The following is a 24,772-nucleotide window of genomic DNA, read 5'->3' as shown; positions in this document are numbered from 1 at the left end:
TGACTGATTCAATGTTTCCACAAAAAAACACACTAAGATGGCTTTTGTCTAGCCTCTGCTTGGCCAAATAGCGATAGGTCTACTCACCTGGAGCCATGTAAGGGAAAGGGAAAAGCAGGAGTGAGGGACATGAGTGAAGACTGAGAAGCTTTTCATTAAGTAGTCTTAAAATCTACAGGCAAATGCAACCATTTCCAAAACGGGTGGGGGACTAACATTTATTAAAGCACTTACCGCTCTGTGCCAAGTATTTATGCTAGGTATTTTGCATGGTACCTCTGTTGATTTTGAATCCACACTGCCTCCCTTCAGAGCCCCTGTTCTTCCTGCTGGATTATGATGGCTACCATAAGACGTCCAGAGCAGGAAACCCCTTCTCCTGACTGTCAGTAGGAATATTGAGATGGATGTCTACAAAGCAAGTTCAGGACTTCCCTGCTTTCTTCCCTAGCCACTCATATGCAGATACAGGAGAAGGAAAAAGAGGCACTGGTCCCAGCATAAAGTGTTGTTGTTATTCAGTCGCTCAGTTGCATCCAATTCTTTGAGACCCCATGGACTATAGCATGCCAGGCTTCCCTGTCCTTCACTATTTCCCATAGTTTGCTCAGACTCATATCCATTGAGTCAGTGATGCCGTCTAGCCATTTCATCCTCTGTCACCCCCTTCTCCTCTTGCCCTCAATCTTTCCTAGCATCAGGGTCTTTTCTAGTGAGTCAGCTCTTTGCATCAAGTGGCCAGAGTATTGGAGCTTCAGCATCAGTCCTTCCAATGAATATTCAGGATTAATTTCCTTTAGGATTGACTGATTTGCTCTCCTTGCTATCTAAGGGACTCTGAGGAGTCTTCTCCAGCACCACAGTTTGAAAGCATCAGTTCATTGGCGCTTAGCCTTCTTTATGGTCTGACTCTTACATTCATACATGACTCAAAAAACATACATCAAACAATTAAATGAATTATTGTCTATTTTTTAAAATACCAAAACAAAAGCTCTGAGAATTGATTTGCCCAAAGTCACAGAGCTAATAAGTAAAAGAGCTGGGATTTGAATCTAGGTCTACCTGTAAATGAAGCTCCTGCTGTCTCTAAAGCACTGTGCAGTTTGTCTCAATTTGACACCTCCTCCAAATGTCCACTACAGTGTTACTTGTTTGAGTCAAAAGTAAGGGAAAGTACATGATCTGAACAAAAATAACACTCTACTTAAAAGTCTCTCTTGTAACTAACTCAGAATTGCAGCAGCCTCTCCAATCCAGAAGCCAGACCAAATTGGAGGGAAAAGGAGTCAGGTTAGTTGCTATTCTTTCTGTCCTTCTTCCCAGTTCTACAGCTCTTTGTATTTTCCTCTTTGACAGCCTTTATTGGAAGATACCGAATTCCAGGGTTACTTAAATGTTTGTCTTTCTCATAGAGGAAAAGAGTTCATAGAGGGCAAAGATTGTCTTTTCATTTTGCACTTGTTGTAGTACCTAAAGCGTCATAAGTGTTAACATATTTATTTAATTGAGTTGACCACAGCTTGTTTATTAGCTCACTTTTGAAGGCAATCACTCAGGTATTAACTTTTAATATATACACAATCCAAAAAAGTTGAATTTTTGGCCTTCTAGCCTACAGCTAATTCAAGCACTGGGAAAGGGCTAGCTAAGAAAGTCTAAAATGATGCAGGCTTCAGGATGATAAAATGAATGTAAGAGTGTTAACTACCTGAGCATAAATAAAGATGCATTTAGATCTATGCCCCTAATTTCGTTCATTTTTCAGGAGGAGAAATGTCTTTCCTTCATTCGAAATGGAAAATTCCTCTGTATCCTCCTACTTCTTCAGGCTGTTATAGCCACTCTGTTCCTTTACTATCAACATTTTTACTTATGTTTTAACACAACCTACATGAAATTAAAAGACTCTTACTCCTTGGAAGAAAAGTTATGACCAATCTAGATAGCATATTTAAAAGCAGAGACATTACTTTGCCAACAAAGGTCTGTCTAGTCAAGGCTATGGTTTTTCCAGTGGTCATGTATGGATGTGAGAGTTGGACTGTGAAGAAAGCTGAGCGCTGAAGAATTGATGCTTTTGAACTGCGGTGTTGAAGAAGACTCTTGAGAGTCCCTTGGACTGCAAGGAGATCCAACCAGTCCATTCTAAAGGAGATCAGTCCTGGGTGTTCATTGGAAGGACTGATGCTGAAGTTGAAACTCCAAAACTTTGGCCATCTCATGCGAAGAGTTGACTCATTGGAAAAGACTCTGATGCTGAGAGGGATTGGGGGCAGGAGGAGAAGGGGACGACAGAGGATGAGATGGCTGGATGGCATCATCGACTCATTGGACGTGAGTTTGAGCAAATTCCAGGAGTTGGTGATGGACAGGGAGGCCTGGCATGCTGAGATTCATGGGGTGGCAAAGAGTCGGACACGACTGAACGATTGAACTGAACTGAACTGAACTGTTCCAATAGCTTCACTAAATCTGCTCTGTGTCCAGTTAAAAAGCAGATATTGTCATAGTGATTTTTTTTTTTAAAGATTCAAGAATTTGATATCTATAGGAGATGTATTTTAGATTCAAAGATACAAAAAAGTTGAAAGTAAAAGAATGGAAGATGATGATGTAATAGGAACCACGAGATAGCTAGGGTGGTTATACTATTATCAGACAGAATAGCCTTTAAAATAACAATAACCATAATGTTACTAGAGTTAATGAAGGACATTTTATAATAATGAAGGAGTCATTCATGAAGGTAAAACAGTTATAAACATATACTTCATAACAGAGCCCCAAAATACATGAAATAAAAGCTAACAGAAATGAAAGCAAAAGATGGTTCAACAGTAGTAATTGAAGACTTCAGTACCTCTCTTTCAATAATGGATTGAACAACTATGCAAAAGATCAACAAAGAAATAGAAGACTTAAACAGCACTGTACACCAGCTACACCTAACAGATATCTGTAGGACACCCAACAACAGGCTTTGACAATCAGAAGAATTTAATTATTTTCCAGAACACATATAACCTTCTCCAGGATAGACTGTGTGCTAGGCCATAAAACAACTCTCATTTAAAAGAGTGAACTCATACAGATTATGCTCTTCAATCACAGTGGATTGGAATTATAAATCAATAATAAGTTTAGAATTTAGTGACAATTAAATAACATGCTCTTGAATAATCAGTGGGCCAAAGAAGAAATCGCAAGGGAAACTAGAAAATAGTTGGAGATGAGTGAAATACATCTGACCAAGACTTACGGGATATAGCTAAAGTAGTACTTAGAAGAAAATTTATAGCTATAAAAGCCTATATAAAAAATGAAGAATAACCTCAACTCAGTAACGTAACTTCTCACCTTAACACTCTGGAGGAGGGGAAAGAGCAGACTAAACCTTAAGCAAGACAAGGAAATAATAAAGATTAGAGCAAAAATCAGTGAAATTAAAAAAAATTTTTTAATCAATAAACCAAAAGTTGTTTCTTTAAAAAGAGCAACAAAATAACAAACTTTTATTAACAAACTAGACTGATTAAGAATAAAAGAGAGAAGACTTAAATTACTAAAATCAGGAATGATATAGGGAGCATTACTACTGACTTTACAGAAATAAGGATTATAAGGGAATACTGTGAACAGTTGTATGACAACAGATCAGATATCTAGGTGAAATGGACAAATTGTATATGGTCCCTGACTTAATAATAATGGTTTGACTTGGGATTTTTCACCTTTGCAATGGTGTGAGACTGGTACATATTCAGTAGAAGCTATACTTCAGATTTTGAATTCTGACATTTTCCTGAGCGAGCAACACGCAGTATTATAGTTTCTCATGATGCTGGGCAGCAGCAACGAGCAGCAACTCCCAGTCAGCCACATGATCATATGGATAACAACCAACACACTTAAAACCATTCTGTACCCACACGACCATTCTGTTTTCAACTTTGAATACAATATTCAGTAAATTAAATAAAATATATAATACTTTATTATAAAACAGACTTTGTGTTAGATGATTTTGTCCATCTATAGGCTAATGTAAGTGTTCCAAGCATATTTAATTGTAGGCTAGGTTACACTATCATGTTTGGTAGATTAGGTATGTTAAATACATTTTCAACTTACAATATTTTCAACTTATCAGGATGTAACCCCATCATAAGTCAGGGAAGATCTGTATTAGAAAGACAAACAACCAACCAACAAACTTTCCATAAAGAAAAGCCCAGGACAGATAGCTTTCTTGGTGAGTTCTAACAAATATTTAAATGAGAATTAACACTAACCCTCTTAAGAGTCCTCCAAAAAATAGAAGAGGGGGGAATCATTCTATAAGGCAAATACTGTCCTGATACCAAAACCAGACAAAGACATCATAAGAAAACTATAGACCAATATCCCATAAATGTGAAAGTCCTCAACAAGATTCTAGCAAAATGAGCAATAACTTATAGAAATGGTTATATTATATACTACAACCAAGTGGGATTTATCCCATAGGTGCAAGAGCCACTCATAATAGGAAAATCAATCAGTGTAACACATCATATTAAAACATTAAAGGACAGAACTCACATAATCATCTCTATAGATGAAGAAAAAGCTTTTGACAAACTCTGATACCCTTTCATTATTTAAGAAAACAAATAAGCAAGTCAGCAAAATAGGAATAGAAGGAAGTTTCTCAGCCTAATAAAGGACATCTGTGAAAACCCATGGCTATCATCATACTTAACAGAAAAGGACTGAATGCTTTTCCCGTAACACTGTGAACAGGACAAGGATGTCCAGTATCATCACTTCTATTGAACATTGTGCTGGAGGTTTTAACCAGGGCAGTTGGGCAAGAAAATGAAAGAAAAAGCCATCCAGATTGGAAAAGAAGAATTAAAACTGTCTGTATTTGCAGATGAAGCAATCTTACATAGAGAAAATTCTGAGGAATCCATGCAAAAACTGTCAGAACTAGTAAATGTTTTCAATAGGGTTGCGAGATACAAGATCAATACACAGAAGTCAGTCTATTCAATTGTAGTAGACAATCCAAAACTGAAATTATGAAGCAATTCTGTTCATAATAGCATCAAACAAAAACGGAATAAATTTAACAAAAGCATAAAATTGTTTACTCTGAAAACTGTAAAACATTCTTGAAAGAAATTATAAATCTAAATAGTTAGAAAAATGCCCCATGTGGATTGAAAGGTTTAATATTTTTAAGATGGTGATATTTTCCCAGTTGATCTCCAGATTCGACATAATCGCTATCAGAATCCCAGCTGACTTATTTGCATATTTTGATAAGCTGTTCCTGAAATTCACATGAAATTCAAAGGATCCATATTAGCCAAAACAGTCTTGAAAAAGAATAAATTTGGAAGACCCACACTTCCCAATTTCCCAGTTATTAAAAAGCTACAGTAATCAAGACAGCATGGTTCAGGCATAAGGATAGACGTATGGATCACTGGAATTGTATTGAGTATCCAGAAATAAGCCCTTGCATTTACAGTCAGTGACTGTTTAACAAGGGTACCAAAAACAATTCAGTGGAGGAAAGAATAGTCTTTTCAACATATGGTGCTGGAACAACTAGATATCCACATATGAAAGAATGAAATAGGATCCCTGCTTTACACCATGTGCAAAAATTAACTCAAAATCGTTCAAAGACCTAAATATAAGAGCTATAAAATTCTTATAAGAAAACTTGGAGATAAATCTTCGTGACCTTGGATTTGTCAAGGGTTTCTTAGATTGACACCAGTAATACAAGGAGCCAAAGGAAAAAAATTCGTATATTGGATTTCATTAAAATTAAAAAAAACTTTTGTACTTCAAAGACACCATCAAGAAAGCAAAAAGTCAGTCCACATATTTGGGATAAAATATTTGTAAATTACCTAATAAGGGACTTATACCTGTGTCTATATGTCAAGAACTCTTACAACTCAGTAATTTAAAAAGAAACAACCCAATTAAGAAATATGCAAAGAATCTGAATAGGCAGTTATCCAGAGATGATGTACAAATGGCTGATAAACATAGGAGATGTTTAACATTGGTCATCGGGGAAATGCTGATTGAAAACTACAGTGAGATTCTGCTTAATACCCTTAAAATGGCTATAATTAAAAAGGCAGGTAGTAACAATTGTTGGCAAGCATATGGAGAAATTAAAACTCTCATATACTGCCTGTGGGAGTGTAAATATGGTATAGCCATTTTGAAAAACAGTATGGCTATTCCTCAGGTGATTTCTTATCTCTATGGCCTTGCCTATACTGCTCTGTTTATTTGGGAATGCCAGTGCTTTTATCTTTGCCTGTCAGTATCCTTCCTGTCCCACAAAGCCCAGCTCAGCTTACAATTTCCCAAGCCTATAGTCTTAGAAACAGATTCTGCTAGGTTGTGTGTCTCTTTTTAGTATTACAAAATTGCTTTTCATAATGCTTTTACTGACTCCCATTGTTTCAGATTCTTCCTAACACTAGATACTGTCAGACTTATTTGTTAATGTTTGTTAGTCTGATAGGTTTGAAGTGATATTATATCCCATCTACTTGTGTTTTGCTGATTACTAGTATCTTTGGACATCTTTTTCTTTTCTCCTCCATCTCCCAAGTCATTTGAGTGATTTTTTTTCTGTGAATTGCATGATGAGATTCTGTTGGTTTATTTTCATTTTCTTATTGATTAATATGAGTTCTTTATTCTGGATACTAGTTCTTTTTTCAGTTCAGTTCGGTCACTCAGTTGTGTCCAACTCTGTGACCCCATGGACTGCAGCATGCCAGGCCTCCCTGTCCATCACCAACTCCCGGAGTTTACTCAAACTTATGTCCATTGAGTCAGTGATGCCATCCAATCATCTAATCATCTCATCCTCTGTCATCCCCTTCTCCTTCCACCTTCAATCTTTCCTAGCATCAGGGTCTTTTCTAATGAGTCAGTTCTTTGCATCAGGTGGCCACAGTATTAGAGTTTCAGCTTCAACATCCGTCCTTCCAATGAATATTCAGGACTGATTTCCTTTAGGATGGACTGGGTTGAATCTCCTTGCCATCCAAGGGACTCTCAAGAGTCTATTTTAGATGTGTGATAAATATATTTTCTCACTCTGTGCTTGTTTTTTTAACTGTTTATATTATTATTATATATTATAATAGCATCTTGTCATACAGATTTAAATTTTGAGAAGTTAAATTTATCAACCTTTTATAGTTTCCTGTTTGTTTGTTTTGGTCTCATCTAAGAAATACTTTCTAAGTGAAGTGAAGTGAAGTCGCTCAGTCGTGTCTGACTCTTTGCGACCCGTGGACTGTAGACCACCAAGCTCCTCCGTCCATGGGATTCTCCAGGCAAGAATACTGGAGTGGGTTGCCATTTCCTTCTCCAGGGGATCTTCCCAACCCAGGGATCGAACCCAGGTCTCCCACATTGCAGGGAGACGCTTTAACCTCTGTGCCACCAGGGAAGCCCAATACTTTCTAATCCCAGGGTCAAGCTGATATTCTACTATTTTTTTTCTGATAGTTTTAAACTTTTTGTTTCTTTAATTTAGGTCTTTGATCTTTCTGGAATTAGAGAAGTGTGAGGTGGATCTAATATTTTTTCTTCACATGGAAAACCAAGTATCCCAGTATATTTTACTGAATTTGAGCAGGATTCTTCCCTTTACCAGATCTTGTGAAACACAACAGTGAAATGAAAGAGTGAATTGATCTAGAAGGAAAAGGGATTCATGGACCAAATCATCAATTTGCAAAATTTCAACTGCTTTTTTCTCTCTTTTAAAAAAGAAGTGCAGGGAGAGCAGAAACCTTGCACCAAACAATCTGTAAAGTGCTGACTACCTCCCACCTGTCTTATACCGATAGATTTGGGGTGGGGTAGGGAGCAGCGGCAACACACTCCTGGATTGGTAATTGAGACAGACTAGGTCATCTATTTTCCATTAAAATTTATCTCATACTGGCAGATAGGGAACTTTGGAAATATTTTTTAGGTTTGTAAAAGAATGTTTTGTACTGAGCAACCGATTTACCTGCTTACTTAGGAGTAGTTTTATTATTAGCTTTAATATAGCCTATTTTCTTATCTCTGTTTTTTTGTGATTTTTTTTTTTTTCCACTAAAGACTATCAAACTAAGCCTGGTCTGGTTTTAGCAGCCTTTCTCTTCCTGGCCAGCCAAGGTGGATGACCCACAGGTTAGTGCCTCTCACCTGATGGGTGAGTTCTCCCTGAAGGTGCAGCATAACTGGTGCACAGTTGATTACTGGATAGTCCTCCCTTTCTTGTTACCTCAGGGGAAGTAGCCTTGCCACAACTAAGAACAGTGCCTCACTCACACCCTTATATCCTGGGGCTCAGCAATGGCAGGCTGGGCGGGTGGGCTTTGAATCCATAGTACTGGCAACCTCATATTCAGGTCAGTGGGCTGGTCTGGAGCCAGCACTGCAGGGCTGCTGCCTCCTTCACCGACCTACATTCTCACCAGGAAATCACTCTTAGCAGCCAGGCCTCCTAACAGTAAGAACAATTAAGATTTAGGCCTTTTTTCCCCCTGGAACTCACATATTCAAGGGTCCATTTAATTTTTCTTTCCTCCTGCTTGTTGAAGAAAAGAGAGAAAAAGCCCACAAACTGCAATTAAAATATTTCCCATCTTTACTTTGTAGCTTGTCAACTCAAAGCAATAAAAACAATTTTGCTATCAGGATGAAGTTTTGTGAGCTCTGTCTCCTAAACATCTTTGTCCTTTCCCTGTCTTTGTCCCATTGTTAGTTTTAGCTTTGCCTTTGGGCTGTTGCCACAACTTCCCATCTGGTTCCTCCTCTTCTGATCTCATCAACTCCAAACCCCTTTCTGTGTTGCTACTAGAGTCGTTTTTATAGAACACAAATCTGAAACTCCCCAGTTTAAAATCCTCCAGTGGATTCTTTTTATAAATTAATTATTTAATTTTGGCTGTGCTGGGTACTCGTTGCTGTGTTCAGGCTACTCTTCACTGAGGTGCACAGGCTTCTCGTGGTGACTTCTCTTGTTGTGGAGCACAGGCTCTAAGCAGCACAAGATTCAGTGTTTGTGGCATGGAGACTCTAGAGCTCAAGCTCAGTAGTTGTGGCACACAGGCTTAGTTGCTCCTCAGCATGTGGAATCTTCCTGAACCAGGGATCGAGCCTGTGTCCCCAGCATTCACAGGCAGATTCTTACCCACTGTACCACCACCTTCAGTAGATTATTTACTGATAAATTCCATGCCTTCGCCTGGCATTCAGATCTCTTCACAACCTACTACCAGTGTATTTTTTAAATCTTCATTTCCTGATACTCTTACCCACACTCTATAAACCCAATCATACTGAACTGTTTGTCATTTGCCTGATATGGCATACATTTTCATGCCTTCGTGCATGAAATTTATATATATTTCTTAATCCCTACCCCACATACCTCTGTATTCATTGTTCAAGGCCAACTAAAATGTTTCTTCTGAAAAGCTATTCCCAGCCATCCCAGACCTGTTCTTCACTTCCTCCTCAGCATTTCAATAACACGCCAACCTTCTCTGATTTTATATCATATATATTGCCTATAGATAGATTAATATAAATTACCTATATTATTTCCCTGTTGAACTGTAAGCTCTACGTAGAGAACCTTGCACCATGCTTAACGCAGTAAGCATTTGCTCGATACTAACAGTGCTGATGGATAATGATGAAGAAATCTGGATTAAGTCACTTTAGGCCTTCACTAACCACTTATTACCAGTCTTATTATGTCAATTCAGGTTTTTTTAAGGGAGAAAAAAGAGTGAGCAAGGCAGGGAGAAGATGAAATTATTTTAAGGGAAGGCGATTTATAAATTGGGAATTCTGGCCAAAGATGGGTGGTCAGGACAGGGAAGAGTTGAAAGAATTGAGTCTGGATTTGAACAAGGAAAAATTGAGGAAGAATGACTGATATCCTATCTGTGGATTGTTGTGCTGGAGCAGGGGAAACAGACATGTTCTGGAGGGTGAAACTAGGACCTGTAGTTTGGAAGCTGTTCAGGGTTAGATTCCTTCCAAGGTTGATTTTTAGTGCCAAGTAAAGAAATTTCTAAGCCTCCAGAGCGCTTCAGAAGAAGCTTTGACTGCCTAAAGAGGTTCTGAATACACCATCATTAGAAGGTGTGCTGGCATAGGCCGTGTGACCAGCCATGCGGGCCATTATTGAAGATATTCCAGTGCTGGATGGCAAATTGGACTCAATCACCTCTAATATCTCTTCTAACTCTGTAATTCAGTGCTTGTGTGATGCTTTTCAGTAATGTGAGCATGGTCTATATTAGGACACCGAGTGGGAACAGAATAGCTTTTAAAAAAAAAACCCTGAACCATCTTTGATCAAAGCAATTCTCTTGAGTAATTTCCTGTTTTTTCAGGTTTCGAATCTGAAATAAGAATGTTGGCAAAGAAAATAGCAGCCAAATCCAGAGGTTTATCCAAAGCAGACTCATGTTTTGAGGGAGGTTGGTAGAGTGGACTTTGTCTCATTCAGCCAGCCCAGTTCTGTAGCCACTCTCTTTTTACTAGTTGTGTAAGATAAATCTAAGCTTCAATATCCTCATCTATAAAATGAGACTAATAATATATTTCACAAAGTTAGGGTAGATAAAGAAGTGCCTGATAGCTCAGAACATATTCCAAATTAAAAATATATCCTTCTTTTTGCCCTCTTCTTTCTCATTTTGAGAGAATTAAAGTGTTTGAAGTTTTTGTTTGTTTTTATTGTTCAGTTGTTTTGCTTATTTGGTTTTTTGGTTACCCCTGGGATTGGAGGGACAGTTTTTAAATTTTGTTCGTGAGCTTCAGACCTGGAGTGTCTTCATTGCATAAGTGTCCCCCCTGCTCACAATGACAAAATCCTCTTTGTCTTCCTGACCCAAAGAGTTAGTCTTCTGCTAGCTTTTTGATACACTGCTATTTTTACTTCCTAAAGATCAAGTCATTTCAGAAATAATTTCTCTAGAAAGTAGTTTCTAATTTCCATATTAATCAAAAATAGCTTTATATTTCTTCAGTCCTAATCCTAGTAACAGTAAAAGGGATTAGATTGTATTAACATCTATAAAGCAGTTAAAATGTATACCTCAGAATCCCAGGAAACTTGATCACTACTGAAGCCTTTGAGGTACAAGGGAGAAAAACTTATTTGTGGCCATTTATTCTCATCACTGTTGACCTTCAAAAAATATAAATACAGGAGAGGCATACATGTTTCCAAGGACCAAGTCCTAGTTATTTGGTAGGTGTGGAAAAAGCCAGTTCCCACCACTGATTTGGGCTTCTCTTGTGGCTCAGTTGCTAAAGAATCCTCCTGTAATGTGGAAGACCTGGGCTCGATCCCTGGGTTGGGAAGATCCCCTGGAGAAGGAAAAGGCTACCCACTCCAGTATTCTGGCCTAGAGAATTCCATGGACTCTATAGTCCATGGGGTTGCAAAGAGTTGGACACGACTGAGTGACTTTCACTCACTCACCACTGATTTACTAAATAATCTTGGCCAAAAAATCACTTTACCTCCGTGAGCCTTGATTTCTGTATCTACAAGATGGGGGAAATAACATTAGTGTTGTTTTGAGACTTGAGACATGTATTAAAGTATCTTTTGTCTGAGTGGTGGATGAAACATCCATATTGTATCACCAAGCACTTCAGCAGATCCAGGCAGTCTTGGGGAACTGGGACTTGGAATGCACTCTGCTCACTTGGGTGGGGCAGAGCCTGTCCAGAGTCTTGGGAGTGTGCTGAGAAGACTTCAGCAGGGAATAATTGCAACCTAACAAATGTTACTATATCCTGAAGCTAACATTGTAGTGACAGAAGATAGGCAGTCTCCTGAAAGTAGGTAAACATATAGTATGTCAGGTTGTTAACCACTGTGAAGGAAAACAAAGCAGGATAAGAAGCACAGAGAGTAATGAAAGTTGAAGGTCCTGTTTTAGAAAGAATGTATGATGACCTTTGAACAGAATTCCAGAAAGGAGGAAAGGGGAAGGGTGAAGATTCTGAGATGGGGGAATGGTTGACACATTTAAAGAATAGCGCAGAGGCCATTGTGGCTGGAGTAGATTAACATGGAGGCAAGAAGTAGGGCTTTCCTGAAAGCTGATAAAGAATCCCTGCAATGCAGGAGATCCCAGTTTGACTCCTGGGTTGGGAAGATCTGCTGGAGAAGGGGTAGGCTACCCACTCCAGTATTCTTGGGCTTCCCTGGTGGCTCAGCTGGTAAAGAATCTGCCTGCAATGTGGGAGACCCGGGTTTCATCCCTGGGGTGGGAAGATCTCCTGGAGAAGGGAATGGCTACCCACTCCAGTATTTTGGCCTGGAGGTTGCAAAGAGTCAGACGTGACTGAGTGACTTTCCCTTTCACTTTCAAGTAGTAGGAGAGGATGTTAAGAGGTAACCAAAGTCCAGGTGGGTCACTGAAAGGATTTCTCTGTGGTTGTCATGGGAAGCTATGTGGGGTTTAAAGAGAGGAGTGTCGTGATCTGATTTAATGTTTTAAAGGGTTGTTCTGGCTGCTGTAGGAAATAGACTGCATGGCAACAAAGAAGCAGAGAGACCAGTTAAGAAGCTATTGCAATAATCTAGGTGAGAAATAATGATGACTTGGAAAGTATATAAGTAATGAGATAGGGTCAGATTTTGAGTATTTTCTGAAGGTAGAACTGAAAAGGAGTTGCTGATGAATTAGATGTGAATAGGAGGAAAAAGTAGAGTTAAAGATGGCTGTAAGATTTTTGGCCTGAGGAACTAAAAGAACGAATTGTCATTTACTGGTGTGGAGAAAAAGCTTGGAGAACAGATTTGGAAGGTAGAAAGTGAATATTTAGAAGATAGAAAGTAAGTATTTAATTTTGAATCATAATTTAAAATAATAATTCCTAAGTTTTTGAACTCTTAACTGTTTGCCTGCCTCCTAGCACTTTGAGGTCTTACTAATTTAATACTTATACCAACCTATTAGGTAAATAATATTATTATTCTCATAAACTAAAGCATAGCAAATGGCCCAAGGTCACACAAATAATTAGTTATGTTCCAGAAATTCAAACCTAAGCTTAGATATAGCTCCATAGACCATACTCTTAGCCACTCTGCCATCTAAACTTGATGTCTAGCAAACATCCAAGTGGAGGTGTTGAGTAAGCAGTTAGATACTATTTGAGTCAGGTGTTAGGAGAGAAGTCCAGTCTAGATGTATGAAACTTAAGCATAGGTAGTGGACATGAAAATGAAAAGATACATTGGGGCCAATGACCATAAAGGGAGATATAGTCACAAGAAGAAAAAGTGATGAGATCAAGCTCTAAAAGGCAACCTAGCTTTCAGGTGTGGTTAACCCATCAGTCCTGCTTCTTAGAGCCAGGGAGGGAACAAGCCAAGCTTCTTATGGATGTCCCCAAAGTGCTACCCTTCATCCTTCTGCCTGGAATGTTCTTCCTCCCTCTTTTTTTGTCTACATCCAGGGACACCTAGTACCCAGTATAATCCCTGGCAGACAGTAGGTACTAAATAAATGTTGGTTGTTGAAGGGCTCTTCTCTGCTCACTTGACAGCCTTGTCAGGCACTCTTTGAGGTACATTCCAGCTGTCCACTTACCTGTTTTTCTCTTTCATTACTTGGTGACCTTTTCAAGGCCAGGGATCCTCTTGGATTTGTTTTGTTTTTAAACCTTTCATAGCTCCAAAATACAATTCCTGAGTAATCTCTTTACTGAGTACCTATTCTCTGCCTTGGGGCTTCCTGGATGGCTCAGTTCAGTTCAGTCGCGCAGTTGTCCAACTCTTTGTGACCCCATGGACTACAGCACGCCAGGCTTCCCTGTCCATCACCAACTCCCAGAGCTTGCTCAAACTCATGTCCATCAAGTTAGTGATGCCATCCAACCATCTCATCCTCTGTTGTCCCCTTCTCCTCCTGCCTTCAGTCTTCCAGCATCAAGGTCTTCAGGACTGATTTCCTTTAGGATGGACTGGTTGGATCTCCTTGCAGTCCAAGGGACTCTCAAGAGTCTTCTCCAACACCACAGTTCAAAAACATCAATTCTTCAGTGCTCAGCTTTCTTTATAGTCCAACTCTCACATCCATACATGACTACTGGAAAAACAAAAGCTTTGACTAGACAGACCCTTGTTGGCAAAGTAATGTATCTGCTTTCTAATATGCTGTCTAGGTTAGTTATAGCTTTTCTTCCAAGGAAGAAGCGTCTTTTAATTTCATGGCTGCAGTCACCATCTGCAGTGATTTTGGAGCCCCCGCCCCCCCCCCCCCAAAATAAAGTCTCTTACTGTTTCCATTGTTTTCTCATCTATTTGCCATGAAGTGATGGGACCAGATGCCCATCCAGTGGTGGGTCATGGCATCTGGTCCCCAGTGGCTCAGCAGTGAAGAATCCGCTGAGTCAAGAGATACAGATTTGATCCCTGAGTTGGAAAGATGCCCTGGAGAAGGAAATGGCAACACACTCTAGTATTCTTGCCTGGAGGAGTTTGACAGGCTACAATCCATGGAGTCTCGATGGTCGGACATGACTTAACAACTGAAGCACAACAAGTTCTCTTATCTGTGCTAGGTGCCAGAGATCCCAGCAGCATCAAAAGAGGCAGTAGGATGAGTAATATGAGTTAGGGACAAGGACACAAAATGAGCAAAACAAAACCAGGAACATTGTTGGGAGGAAGCCCAGCTTACCTATGATACTCTTTCTTGACAGAGGAAGTTGATGGTGGGGAAGGGATATTCTCTACTGGCCACACAGACTATTCATCCCTAGCCTGTGTTTGAAGAAAGTGGCAAAAACCACTAGACCATTCAGATATGACCTAAATCAAATCCCTTATGACTATACAGTAGAAGTGAGAAATAGATTTAAGGGACTACATCTGATAGAGTGCCTGATGAACTATGGAAGGAGGTTCGTGACATTGTACAGGAGACAGGAATCAAGACCATCCTCAAGAAAAAGAAATGCAAAAAAGCAAAATGGCTGTCTGAGGAGGCCTTACAAATAGCTGTGAAAAGAAGAGAAGTGAAAAGCAAAGGAAAAAAGGAAAGAGATACCCATTTGAATGCAGAGTTCCAAAGAATAGCAAGGAGAGATAAGAAAGCCTTCCTCAGCAATCAGTGCAAAGAAATAGAGGAAAACAATAGAATGGGAAAGACTAGAGATCTCTTCAAAAAAATTAGAGAAACCAAGGGAACATTTCATGCAAAGATGGGCTCAGTAAAGGACAGAAATGGTATGGACCTAACAGAAGCAAAAGATATTAAGAATTGATGCTTTTGAACTGTGGTGTTGAGGAAGACTCTTGAGAGTCCCTTGGACTGCAAGGAGACCCTACCAGTCCATCCTAAAGGAGATCAGTCCTGGGTGTTCATTGGAAGGACTGATGGTGAAGCTGAAACTCCAGTACTTTGGCCACTTGATGTGAAGAGGTAACTCATTTGAAAAGACCCTGATGCTGGGAAAGATTGAAGGCAGGAGGAGAAGGGGACGACAGAAGATGAGATGGCTGGATGGCATCACTGACTCAATGGACATGGGTTTGGACTCCGGGAGTTAGTGATGGACAGGGAGGCCTGGCGTGCTGCGGTTCATGGGGTCGCCAAGAGTCGGACATGACTGAGCGACTGAACTAAACTGAGCCTGTGTTTGAGAAGCTTGGATGCTTGCTGTCCAGCTGAGGGGAGGAGGTGGTGGTTTGCTCAAGGAGTAGGAAAGAGGACCTGATCAAGCGCTATTGTGTACAGGCAAAGGAGACATAGCTATACTTTCAAAAAACTTGCAGGTTGAGGAAAGGGGGAAGGACAGGGAATGTAAAGAAACCATTGAAGGACACTGGGATAAGTTTTGTAATTGGGGATGCACGTGTCTTCAAATTTGTTCTGTTCTACAGGGTAGAAGAGACAGATAGAGTTCAGTGAAGTATGAGAAGTCACTTTCAGACAATCAGAGCAGTCTCACAGTGGAGGAGGGTGCTGAGTCTTGGGAAAGGAAAGATTTTGTGGTCAGTAGAAATCCAGGGCAGGGATGAATGATACCATGAATGTGTTGTAGAGGAGCCCTAGCCTCAAATGTGAGGGTGGACCAAATGGCTTTGAAGTTACTTCTAATCTCTGCAGATCTGTGACCCTAAGTCCCTGCCTTTCTCTCAGCCTGAGAATGTCACCTAGAAAATGAAGGTGTTTCTAATGCTGCTGTTCTTTGATACCTGCCAAATTCAAGTGAAAAAAAATTCTTAGAAACACTGAAGGAAGATCCTATAATTGCCCCTAAAAGACATCTGAAATGATGTAATAGGGGTGGGATTACTCTTTGCTATGCCATCTCTCACGTGAAGCTGAATACAGATTTCAGCCATGAGACCAGAGCACTTTGTTTTCCAGATTAAACCCTTGACTTTAGCAGACCTCCATGTTGCTAATTTGGAAAAGACAATGGCACCCCACTCCAGTACCCTTGCTGGAAAATCCCATGGGTGGAGGAGCCTGGTGGGCTGCAGTCCATGGAGTCACTAAAAGTAGGATGCGACTGAGCGACTTCCCTTTCACTTTTCACTTTCATGCATTGGAGAAGGAAATGGCAACCCACTCCAGTGTTCTTGCCTGGAGAATCCCAGGGATAGGGGAGCCTGGTGGGCTGGCGTCGCGCAAAGTCGGACACGACTGAAGCGACTTAGCAGCATATTGCTAATTAAGTGACAACAAGTTGGCTGCATTGGCTGTGAAGTCAGAAAATGGGGAGTAAAGAGAGATGAATTTTCTTTGGAGTTGGAAAGGATTTAGGGAAAGGCATATTAACAAAGATACATTATTAAAGCTCAGTATTTACAAATCCCAAAGAAGCTTTTAGGGATTTAGGGATTTAATCTTTGACTTTTAAAATCAGCTTTCCATTGTCAGTCAAAATACCAATGAGCATTAAAAATAACCGTAGCGAGCAGTGAGACAGGCACTTACACACTGCTAGTGCGAGTACAAATTGATAGTCCTTCTAGAAAGCAATGTGGCAAAGTATGTGAAGTCTCTTAGCATGTCACTTCTCATCATTTCTGCTGCTATTGCCCTGATCTGAGCCCCGTTATCCATGCAAGGAGTTTACAGTAGCTCCTAACTGGTCTCTAGGCTTCTCTATTCTTCCCCCATTATGGTCTGTTTTCCACACAGCTGAGTGATGTTTTTCAAACCTAAGTCAGATTATGTTATTATTCTGCTCAAGATCCCGTCATGGCTTCTCATTTCACTCAGAGTAAAAGTTGAAGTCCTTACAGTGCCTATAAGGCCCCTACGTGAACTGCCCAGCCTTTTATCTGACTCATCTACTGCCTCTTCCCTCCTCGTTTGTTCCAATTCAGCTACACTGGCCTCCTCACTGTTCCTCAGACATGTCCCATATCATATACCCCCAACTTAGGGCCATTGTGCTGAGTATTTCCTTCATCTGAAATGCTCTTCCTTCAGCCATCTGCTTAACTATTTCCTTTAAGTCTTTCTGGAAATCTTACTCTCTCCGTGGCATTATTCACAATATCCAAGTGTCCACCAACAAATGAATAGAAAAACAAAATGTGTGTGTGTACACACACACACACACACACACACACACACACGGTGGAATATTACTTATCCATGAAAAGGATTAAAGTTCTAATACATACTAAAACATGGATGAGCTTAATTCTGTTAAGAAGCCAGACACAAAAGGATAAATAGTATTTGATTCCCTGTATATACCATATCTAGAATAGGCAAATTTATAGAGACAGAAAGTAGATTAAAGGTTAATACAGGTTATGGGAAGAGGCAATGGAGTATTATTGCTTAATAGGTAGAGTTCTGTTTGGAGTAGTTAAGTTTTAGAAATACATAGGATGGTTGTACAGCATTGTGAATGTAATGAATGCCACTGAATTATACATGTAAATGGTTCAAATCACAAGTTTTGTTACATATGTTTTGTCACAATAGAAAAAATTTTTAATCCCTATATATACTATGAGTGGTGGACTGGATCAGGCTTGTATGGGCTCTCTAGGGCCACTTGTGAGCATCTCTTCTCAGCTATTCATTTGATGATGTTGCTGGCTTGAAACCAGCCATGGTGAGAGTATTTACAGCATGGAACTCAGCAAGTGCTACAAAATAGGGCTTCACTGCAGTTTCCCTGGGCCAGTTGTTAAATATTTACCAGCACACCACTGAATATATGTGTATAAAAATGCATAGGGAACTATCCGGAGACTTAAATGCCAAACTGTTACTGTCTCTGCGGAGGAGAGTAGTGTTGTGGCAGGCATGTGAAAGTAGAGTTACGCCTTTTACCATATATACTTATATGGTGTTTCAGTTTTGTTGTTGTTTTTTTACAGTGAGCATCTAGGTATATGTATCTTATTCTGCTTTTAAAAAAATAGAAAAATATGTATATATTTTCTGTTTTTCTCAGAAGGCTAAAACTAGCCACATATATGGTCTGAAATGGCTCATGAAGAGGCTGAAGTCCAAGCCTGAGACTTGGATTCCATTTCCTCAGAAATCATTCTTCTTGCCCAACTAAATAGGTTTTGTTTTTTTTTTCTGTCTTTTCATAGGTTACCCCACAGCCTACCCAGCTGCGGCCCCTGCCTACAATCCCAGCCTGTACCCCACCAATAGCCCCAGTTATGCTCCAGGTAAGGAGAAAGTGGAGACAGTAGTGATGAGTGGGATGGGAGGTGAGGCTCTACTTGGGAAAAAATAAACTCAAAACACCTGCTGGCCTTTCCATGTCCTTAACTGCTCTAGGCTCAGCTTGCCCATGATTGATTGTCCAAGGAGTCCCCTCTGGGAACTGGGGCAGTTCAGCCTCCAGTTGGGGCGGGAACAGAATTTCCTCTGTTCTCTGTAACTTACAGTGAGTCGTCTCTTCTGCTAGAGTACCTGAGACATGCGTCCTCCTCACAGAACCTCCTGCTCTCCTAATGTCCACACCCAGTGTTTGCTCCTTTCCCCTGAGGCTGCCGTTGACGTGTGCACACTCACACACACCGAGCACCCACTTACACAGCAGACGTCCTGGATGTGGACCTGGAAGAGAGTGAGAGACTTGCCACCAGACACAAAGAGCTGGTTTCCAAGCTGGAGCGAAGAACTTGGTTTTCAAAAATAACAAAGGGCCAACACTCCTTGGTTAGAAAGTATTGAAGAAGTTTGTTTCAGTTCGGGAGCAATGCAGAGGTCTTAGCACTGATGTTAACCTCCATTTCCTCGCACCACACCCCCCGCCCCACCCCCACCAGAAAAGCTACTCTCAGCTGGTGCTTTAACACTCAAGGGGCCAGAGAAAGATTGCGGGCTCTGCAGTTTGTAAGTCTTGGGTTTAAATCCTGATTATCTAACTCACTAGCTGTGAGGCCTTAGACAAGTTACCTCACCTGAGAAATGTGCTACCTACCTCACTGTTGTAGATGGTTTTGTGTAAGTTCCTTTTCATTTATTCAACAAGTATTTGCTAGATGCCCTCCACACTAGAACAGAATAAAAGGAAGGATATTATCTTTGCCTAAAGTAGCTTACAGTTGATTTAGGAGCTGACATGTAAACAAATTCCTGGCTGTATGGTGTGATGAATACTGTCAAAGGAATACATATAAGAGGAGAGGAAGCAAAGGAGGGAACAACCTCTGCTTGGAGTCCAGAGTGTAGGGGAAGGCTTCACAGAGGACTTAGCAGTGGATACTTGAGAGAGAAGTAAGAAGCATTCTCTTTTGTTTGGTTGGTGGAGGGTTTTTTGTTGTTGTTAAGAGGCATTCTTTTTTGTGTATTTGTTTTAGTTGGTTGGGTTTTGTTGTTATTGCTGAGAGGCATTTTTTTAAACATACAAAGGAAAAGTTGGGCATTCTAGATGGAGTAGAACCTGGGCAAAAGCACGGAGATGGGAGGAATGACACTGAAGAACATCAAAGTAGTGAGAATGATTGAAGCATAGGCTCTTGGGCAGGGCAGTCCAAAATCTGGATCACAGATGTTCGAGGGCCAGATTTGGAAAGTCCTTGAATGTCATGATAATATCCTCATTTTCATGTTTAGTAATTATTATTCTAAAGTCAGAAAGCTTGAAAAGGCCTTAGAGAGCCTCTAGTTCAGTCCCTTCTCTTGACAATGCAGAGAAAAGCAGTGTTTTATCCAACTTACCCAATGAATCAACAGTAACATAGGGACTAGAAAGATCTAAGGGTTCTTGGTCTCAGGATTTTCGGTGCCAATCCAGGATTCACCCCACTGACATTCCCTTTCTTCCAGGATGTTTAAATGAGACAAACATGGGCTGTGTCAGAAGACCTAGATTTGCATTCTGACTCTGTCACTTCCTAGATTAGCAATCTTAAAGTCTCCTGACCTCTGAGCCTCAGTTGCCCCTCCTAAAGTAGGGTTAATGTCATGATCATATTATACTCACATGCACATGCATACCATGAGCCCTGCTCTTTTTTTGGCAAATAAGAACCATTTTATGCAAATAAGTGATGTTAATCCCTAAAGTGTTTACATAGGTACATTATTCCATTTGCCCTTGCTATGCCAAGGGCACTCTGGAAGACCCTATAGATGATTCAGATTTGTGAAACTGCAGTCATTGCCCTCAAAAAGCTTGTGAGGGGAACAGTGACACACCAGCTCAAAAAAAAATCTCTAATGATATCTCACCACAGATATTTTATTCTATACTCACTTTAATCAATAAGGTAAATATTTCCCAAAAAACATATACTAGGAGGCAGAAGCAGTGAAAACTACAGAAATTCTCTTTTATAAAAGACTTAATCCAATTTGATCAGTTCCATCATACTTAAAAACTATGGTGGTTTTGATACTGATCTTATAGTATAAAAATGATTTCAATGCTATGAAATCTGTGAATTGTCTTGGTAAACTACCCAGTCTAAAACACAATGAGATGAGTAGTGTAGAAGGTCAGGTAAGATCCAAGGTGAAGGAGATGTGTTATCTTCATAGTCAGGAAGCCATCAGTGACCTCTGTGGAAGTGGTTGGGGAGGGGAGGCTGGAGTGAAGGAGTGGGTTTGGCAGATGGAGCCTACAGTTACAAGAGGCTTGCTGCTAAGTCGCTTCAGTCGTGTCCGACTCTGTACGACTCCATAGATGGCAGCCAACTAGGCCTCTCTGTCCCTGGGATTCTTCAGGCAAGAATACTGGAGTGGGTTGCCATTTCCTTCTCCAGTGCATGAAAGTGAAAAGCGAAAGTGAAGTTGCTCAGTCGTGCCTGACTCTTAGCGACCCCATGGACTGCAGCCTACCAGGCTCCTTCATCCATGGGATTTTCCAGGCAAGAGTACTGGAGTCTTGGCTACTAGCAAAAGGAGGATGGAGGAGGATTGAGTAGAAGGGGAGACAGGGTTACATGGGGGTTTTTGTTTTTGTTCTTTCTGGAAATGAACATTAAATAAGTACTGATGAGAAGGAGCAAGTGGAGAGGACATTGGGACACAGAAGAACGAGTGTCAGACGGAGCCAGGCTTCCAAGGAGGCTGTGATGGTGTGGGAAGTCCAGAGCTCGATTCTCTCATTTGTTTTGGGAAGCTAATGGAATGGGGTGCTTCCCATGGAAGAGCAGCTCTTCCTCTCAGAGTAAAGGAAAGGTCACAGGTGGATGTGCTAATAATAACTTGTCTAGTGGGAAGTGCAGAGTTCTTATCTCCTGATCTTGATTTGCTGAGACAAGTGAGCAAGGAGAGAGGGAGTGTTCTCAATGAGAGAGGGCAGGGATGAGCCTTACTGTGAAAGGTAGGAGAGGAGACTTAAGCAGTAACACGGCCATGTAACATTGGAGGTGCAACTGAGGTGGAGACTGTGTGTTTCTCAAGACTCTCCCCCAGCCCTGGGATATTGTCTCATAATGTTCCAAACTTCTGATGATAGATTTAGGATCAGTTTACCAAGAAAGCAGATGGACAGGGAATAAATAGCTAACATTTGTTGAATGGTCCCAGTGTGTCAGGGGCTATTTTAAGCTCTTTATGGGTATTAACTTGTTTTATATCACAGCAGACATTTGAGGTCATTAGTGTTATTCCCATTTTTCTAAGTGGGAAAACTAAAACTTAGAGAAGTTAATGGAACTAGCCCAAAGATCCCAATCCAGGCATCCAGCCACCACATCCGCATACACTCTTAACCACATTATAGTTGCAGTTAACTAGAGAGAAATTGAGATGTTAGAGCAGTCAGGTGAGAGAGGGAAGGGAGAGCAGATAGAAAAAACCTGAGACTGGGATGGTGGCGTGGGGGAGAATGGATACATTGGAAAGCTCCTAGCGTGTGTAAAGTACTGATTAAGTTTTAATTTTAATGCATACAAAATATCAACCCACATCTAACTTGATTTTCCCCAATTTGTATTTTTAAAAATCAGCATATTTCTAAGCTCTGACTGAACCATTTTCTCAGAAACCCACACAGTCCACTACACAGGGTGGTATTAGCATGCTGTGTCAGAAAGCCCCAGACTGGGAGTTGGAAGACCAGGGTTGTAGCACTAACTCTGCTACTGATTCTGGTGTGACCTTGGCAGATCCTGTTGTCTTTGGAGTTACATATGCACACAGCTGGTCTGTGCATACGGTGGGAGGCTGGCCTCTGTGTTTCCAGGTCTGTTGACCGTGGTGGAGGCACCGACTCAAGGACAGCGAAGATGTTGTAGGTGCTCTCAGCTTCGTGCCAGAGCTGCCATTTGTGATGCTGAGAAATGCTGCAGGATAGAATCCTGCAGAGGGGCCAGGCTATCAGGTTGAAATTTCTCTCAGCTTCTTCAAGGAGACAAGTTGCTTCAAAAAAGAGCTATTTTTAGCAGCACTGAGTACCCTACAATGTCATCTGTCCAGAATGCAGGGAAATGTTTCCCTCCTTCATTGGTTTTGAAAGCAGCTTGGGTACTTGGAGCTTTTTTCCAAGCTCTAACGAATTGAGGGCTCTTCCTTAAATTTGGCCCCGCAGGAGGTGTAGCCAACAGAGACTTCTTTACAGAATCTAGAGACCAAAGGATGTGTCATATTAATGGTAATCTGACTTGAAAATGAAGTGAAAGGAAAAACAGAATAACTAACAGATAAAAATGAAATACCTCCTCACAAAAAAACTTTATAAATCATTGTCATCTATTGTCGCACTTGATTTCATAGCAGCCTTCTAGACTGGATACATTATTCCCATTGTGCATATGATGAACTTGGGAAGGGGAAGGAATGTTTTCTGAACACCTCCCATGATCCAGGCACCATGCAGGTCTTGTCACAAAATTTTTTTTTTCCCTACAGTCTTGTGAGTTAGAGATTCTTGTCTCCAGTTTTTCTCAGAGAGGTAAAATTACTTGTGCAAAGTTGCACAGCTAAAGAGCAGTGGAGCTCAGATTCAAAGCCAGTCTGACTGCCCACAGTCTGCCCCTGCTACAGTAGCACACTCTCCCAGAGGTTTTAGGGAATAAAGTGCCCCTGCATTGGTCCTAGCCCTCCAGCAGTTTATAGAGAGCTCTTCAGAGACCAAAGATGGTGGTTTTGTCCCTAAACCTTTAGCTTTTTATCCAGCCCATACCACCTCTGTCATGTGTGAAGTCCCTCTGCAGTGCTTGGGAGAACTGAAATTTATTCTTAGCATAAACAAGCAAAGAGCAGGAACTTGGACATATGCACTTCCAGGCAGCTATGGGTCAGCTTCCTGGAAGATGTCATGGCATCCAAAGGGTACCCCTCCCCAGTGAGTGGGCTTTCCTGGATGGCAAGTCTGTCACCCTCTCCAGGGTGGAGGTACTTTGTACCCTTTGCATTCACAGTTTTCTTATGTAGCCCGGGGGAAACTGCTATTTTGAGACAAAGTCTGTTTTTGTAACTGCAATGTACTACTTTGCACAGATTCTTAGTGGTAATTTCAACTAACATTTCTATCCAACAGAGTTTCAGTTCCTGCATTCAGCTTATGGTAGGAAAGCTATTTTTCCTCATCTGTATTATGGCCTATGAATGTGTTATCTCGTAACAACAGTAGATCCCCTCTCCTCTCCTCCCCAAATCCCATCCCCTAGGCTTGGGCTCCCCCAGGTGGCTCAGCAGCAGTTCCTAAAGCATGCAGGAACATGTCTGATGGTGCAAAATCATGGGTTGGAGACACACATGAACCGTCCCCTAGGGCAGCAGTGAAGGATCATGGCACTAAAAGGCGTCTGTCTCTCCCTTTCCTCACCTCCGGGGTCCCATCTGACCTAGGTCAGAAACCTTCACCCTGTGACTGCTGAATTCAAACCAATGAACAAAAATCCCTGGGCCTCCATGGCTCCTCTATTGGCTGTGTGGCAGCCCCTGTGGAGGAATACCTGGATTATGCCTGTAAGAACGCAAAAAAACGAGTCTGGCCCAGGATCAGATTTTTCCATCTGCATTGGCAGTCTCACATGTTTAAAGACCTGGTTGACTTTAGATGCATCTATTCCCTCAGCCCAGATCTTGAGCTCTGGCTCATCTGGGGACATTTTCCTAGATGGTGAGAGGTGAGGGTCAAGTGTACTAATAAACCAGGGACCAGAGCTGGATTCTCTGGGCAGTGTGGACTCCAGGCCCAAGGCACCACGGGGAACTCCTGGGCACCTGTGAGGGTCCCAGCAGTGTAACTTGACTAGGTCCTTTTTTGTCATAGACAGGAAGGGACCATAGGGGGGGAC

General features: G+C 41.0%; 1 protein-coding gene across 5 annotated transcripts in view; it reads left to right on the top strand.

Moving 5' to 3' along the window:
* Positions 1-24,772, top strand: part of FAM168A (family with sequence similarity 168 member A) — a 206,907-nt gene that overhangs the window by 162,127 nt on the left and 20,008 nt on the right. For 3 of the 5 annotated variants that reach the window (XM_069553037.1, XM_069553039.1, XM_069553038.1), the window contains exon 3: positions 18,659-18,739. In XM_069553037.1, the coding sequence (XP_069409138.1) occupies positions 18,659-18,739 (81 nt within the window). Of the gene's footprint in view, positions 1-18,658; positions 18,740-24,009; positions 24,037-24,772 lie in introns of all 5 variants that reach the window. The other 2 variants (XM_069553036.1, XM_069553035.1) reach the window with 1 other exon arrangement.

Source organism: Ovis canadensis, chromosome 15, assembly GCF_042477335.2.
Source record: "Ovis canadensis isolate MfBH-ARS-UI-01 breed Bighorn chromosome 15, ARS-UI_OviCan_v2, whole genome shotgun sequence".
NCBI classification, from domain to species: Eukaryota; Metazoa; Chordata; class Mammalia; order Artiodactyla; family Bovidae; genus Ovis; species Ovis canadensis.
This window is presented reverse-complemented; position numbering and strand designations above follow the sequence as displayed.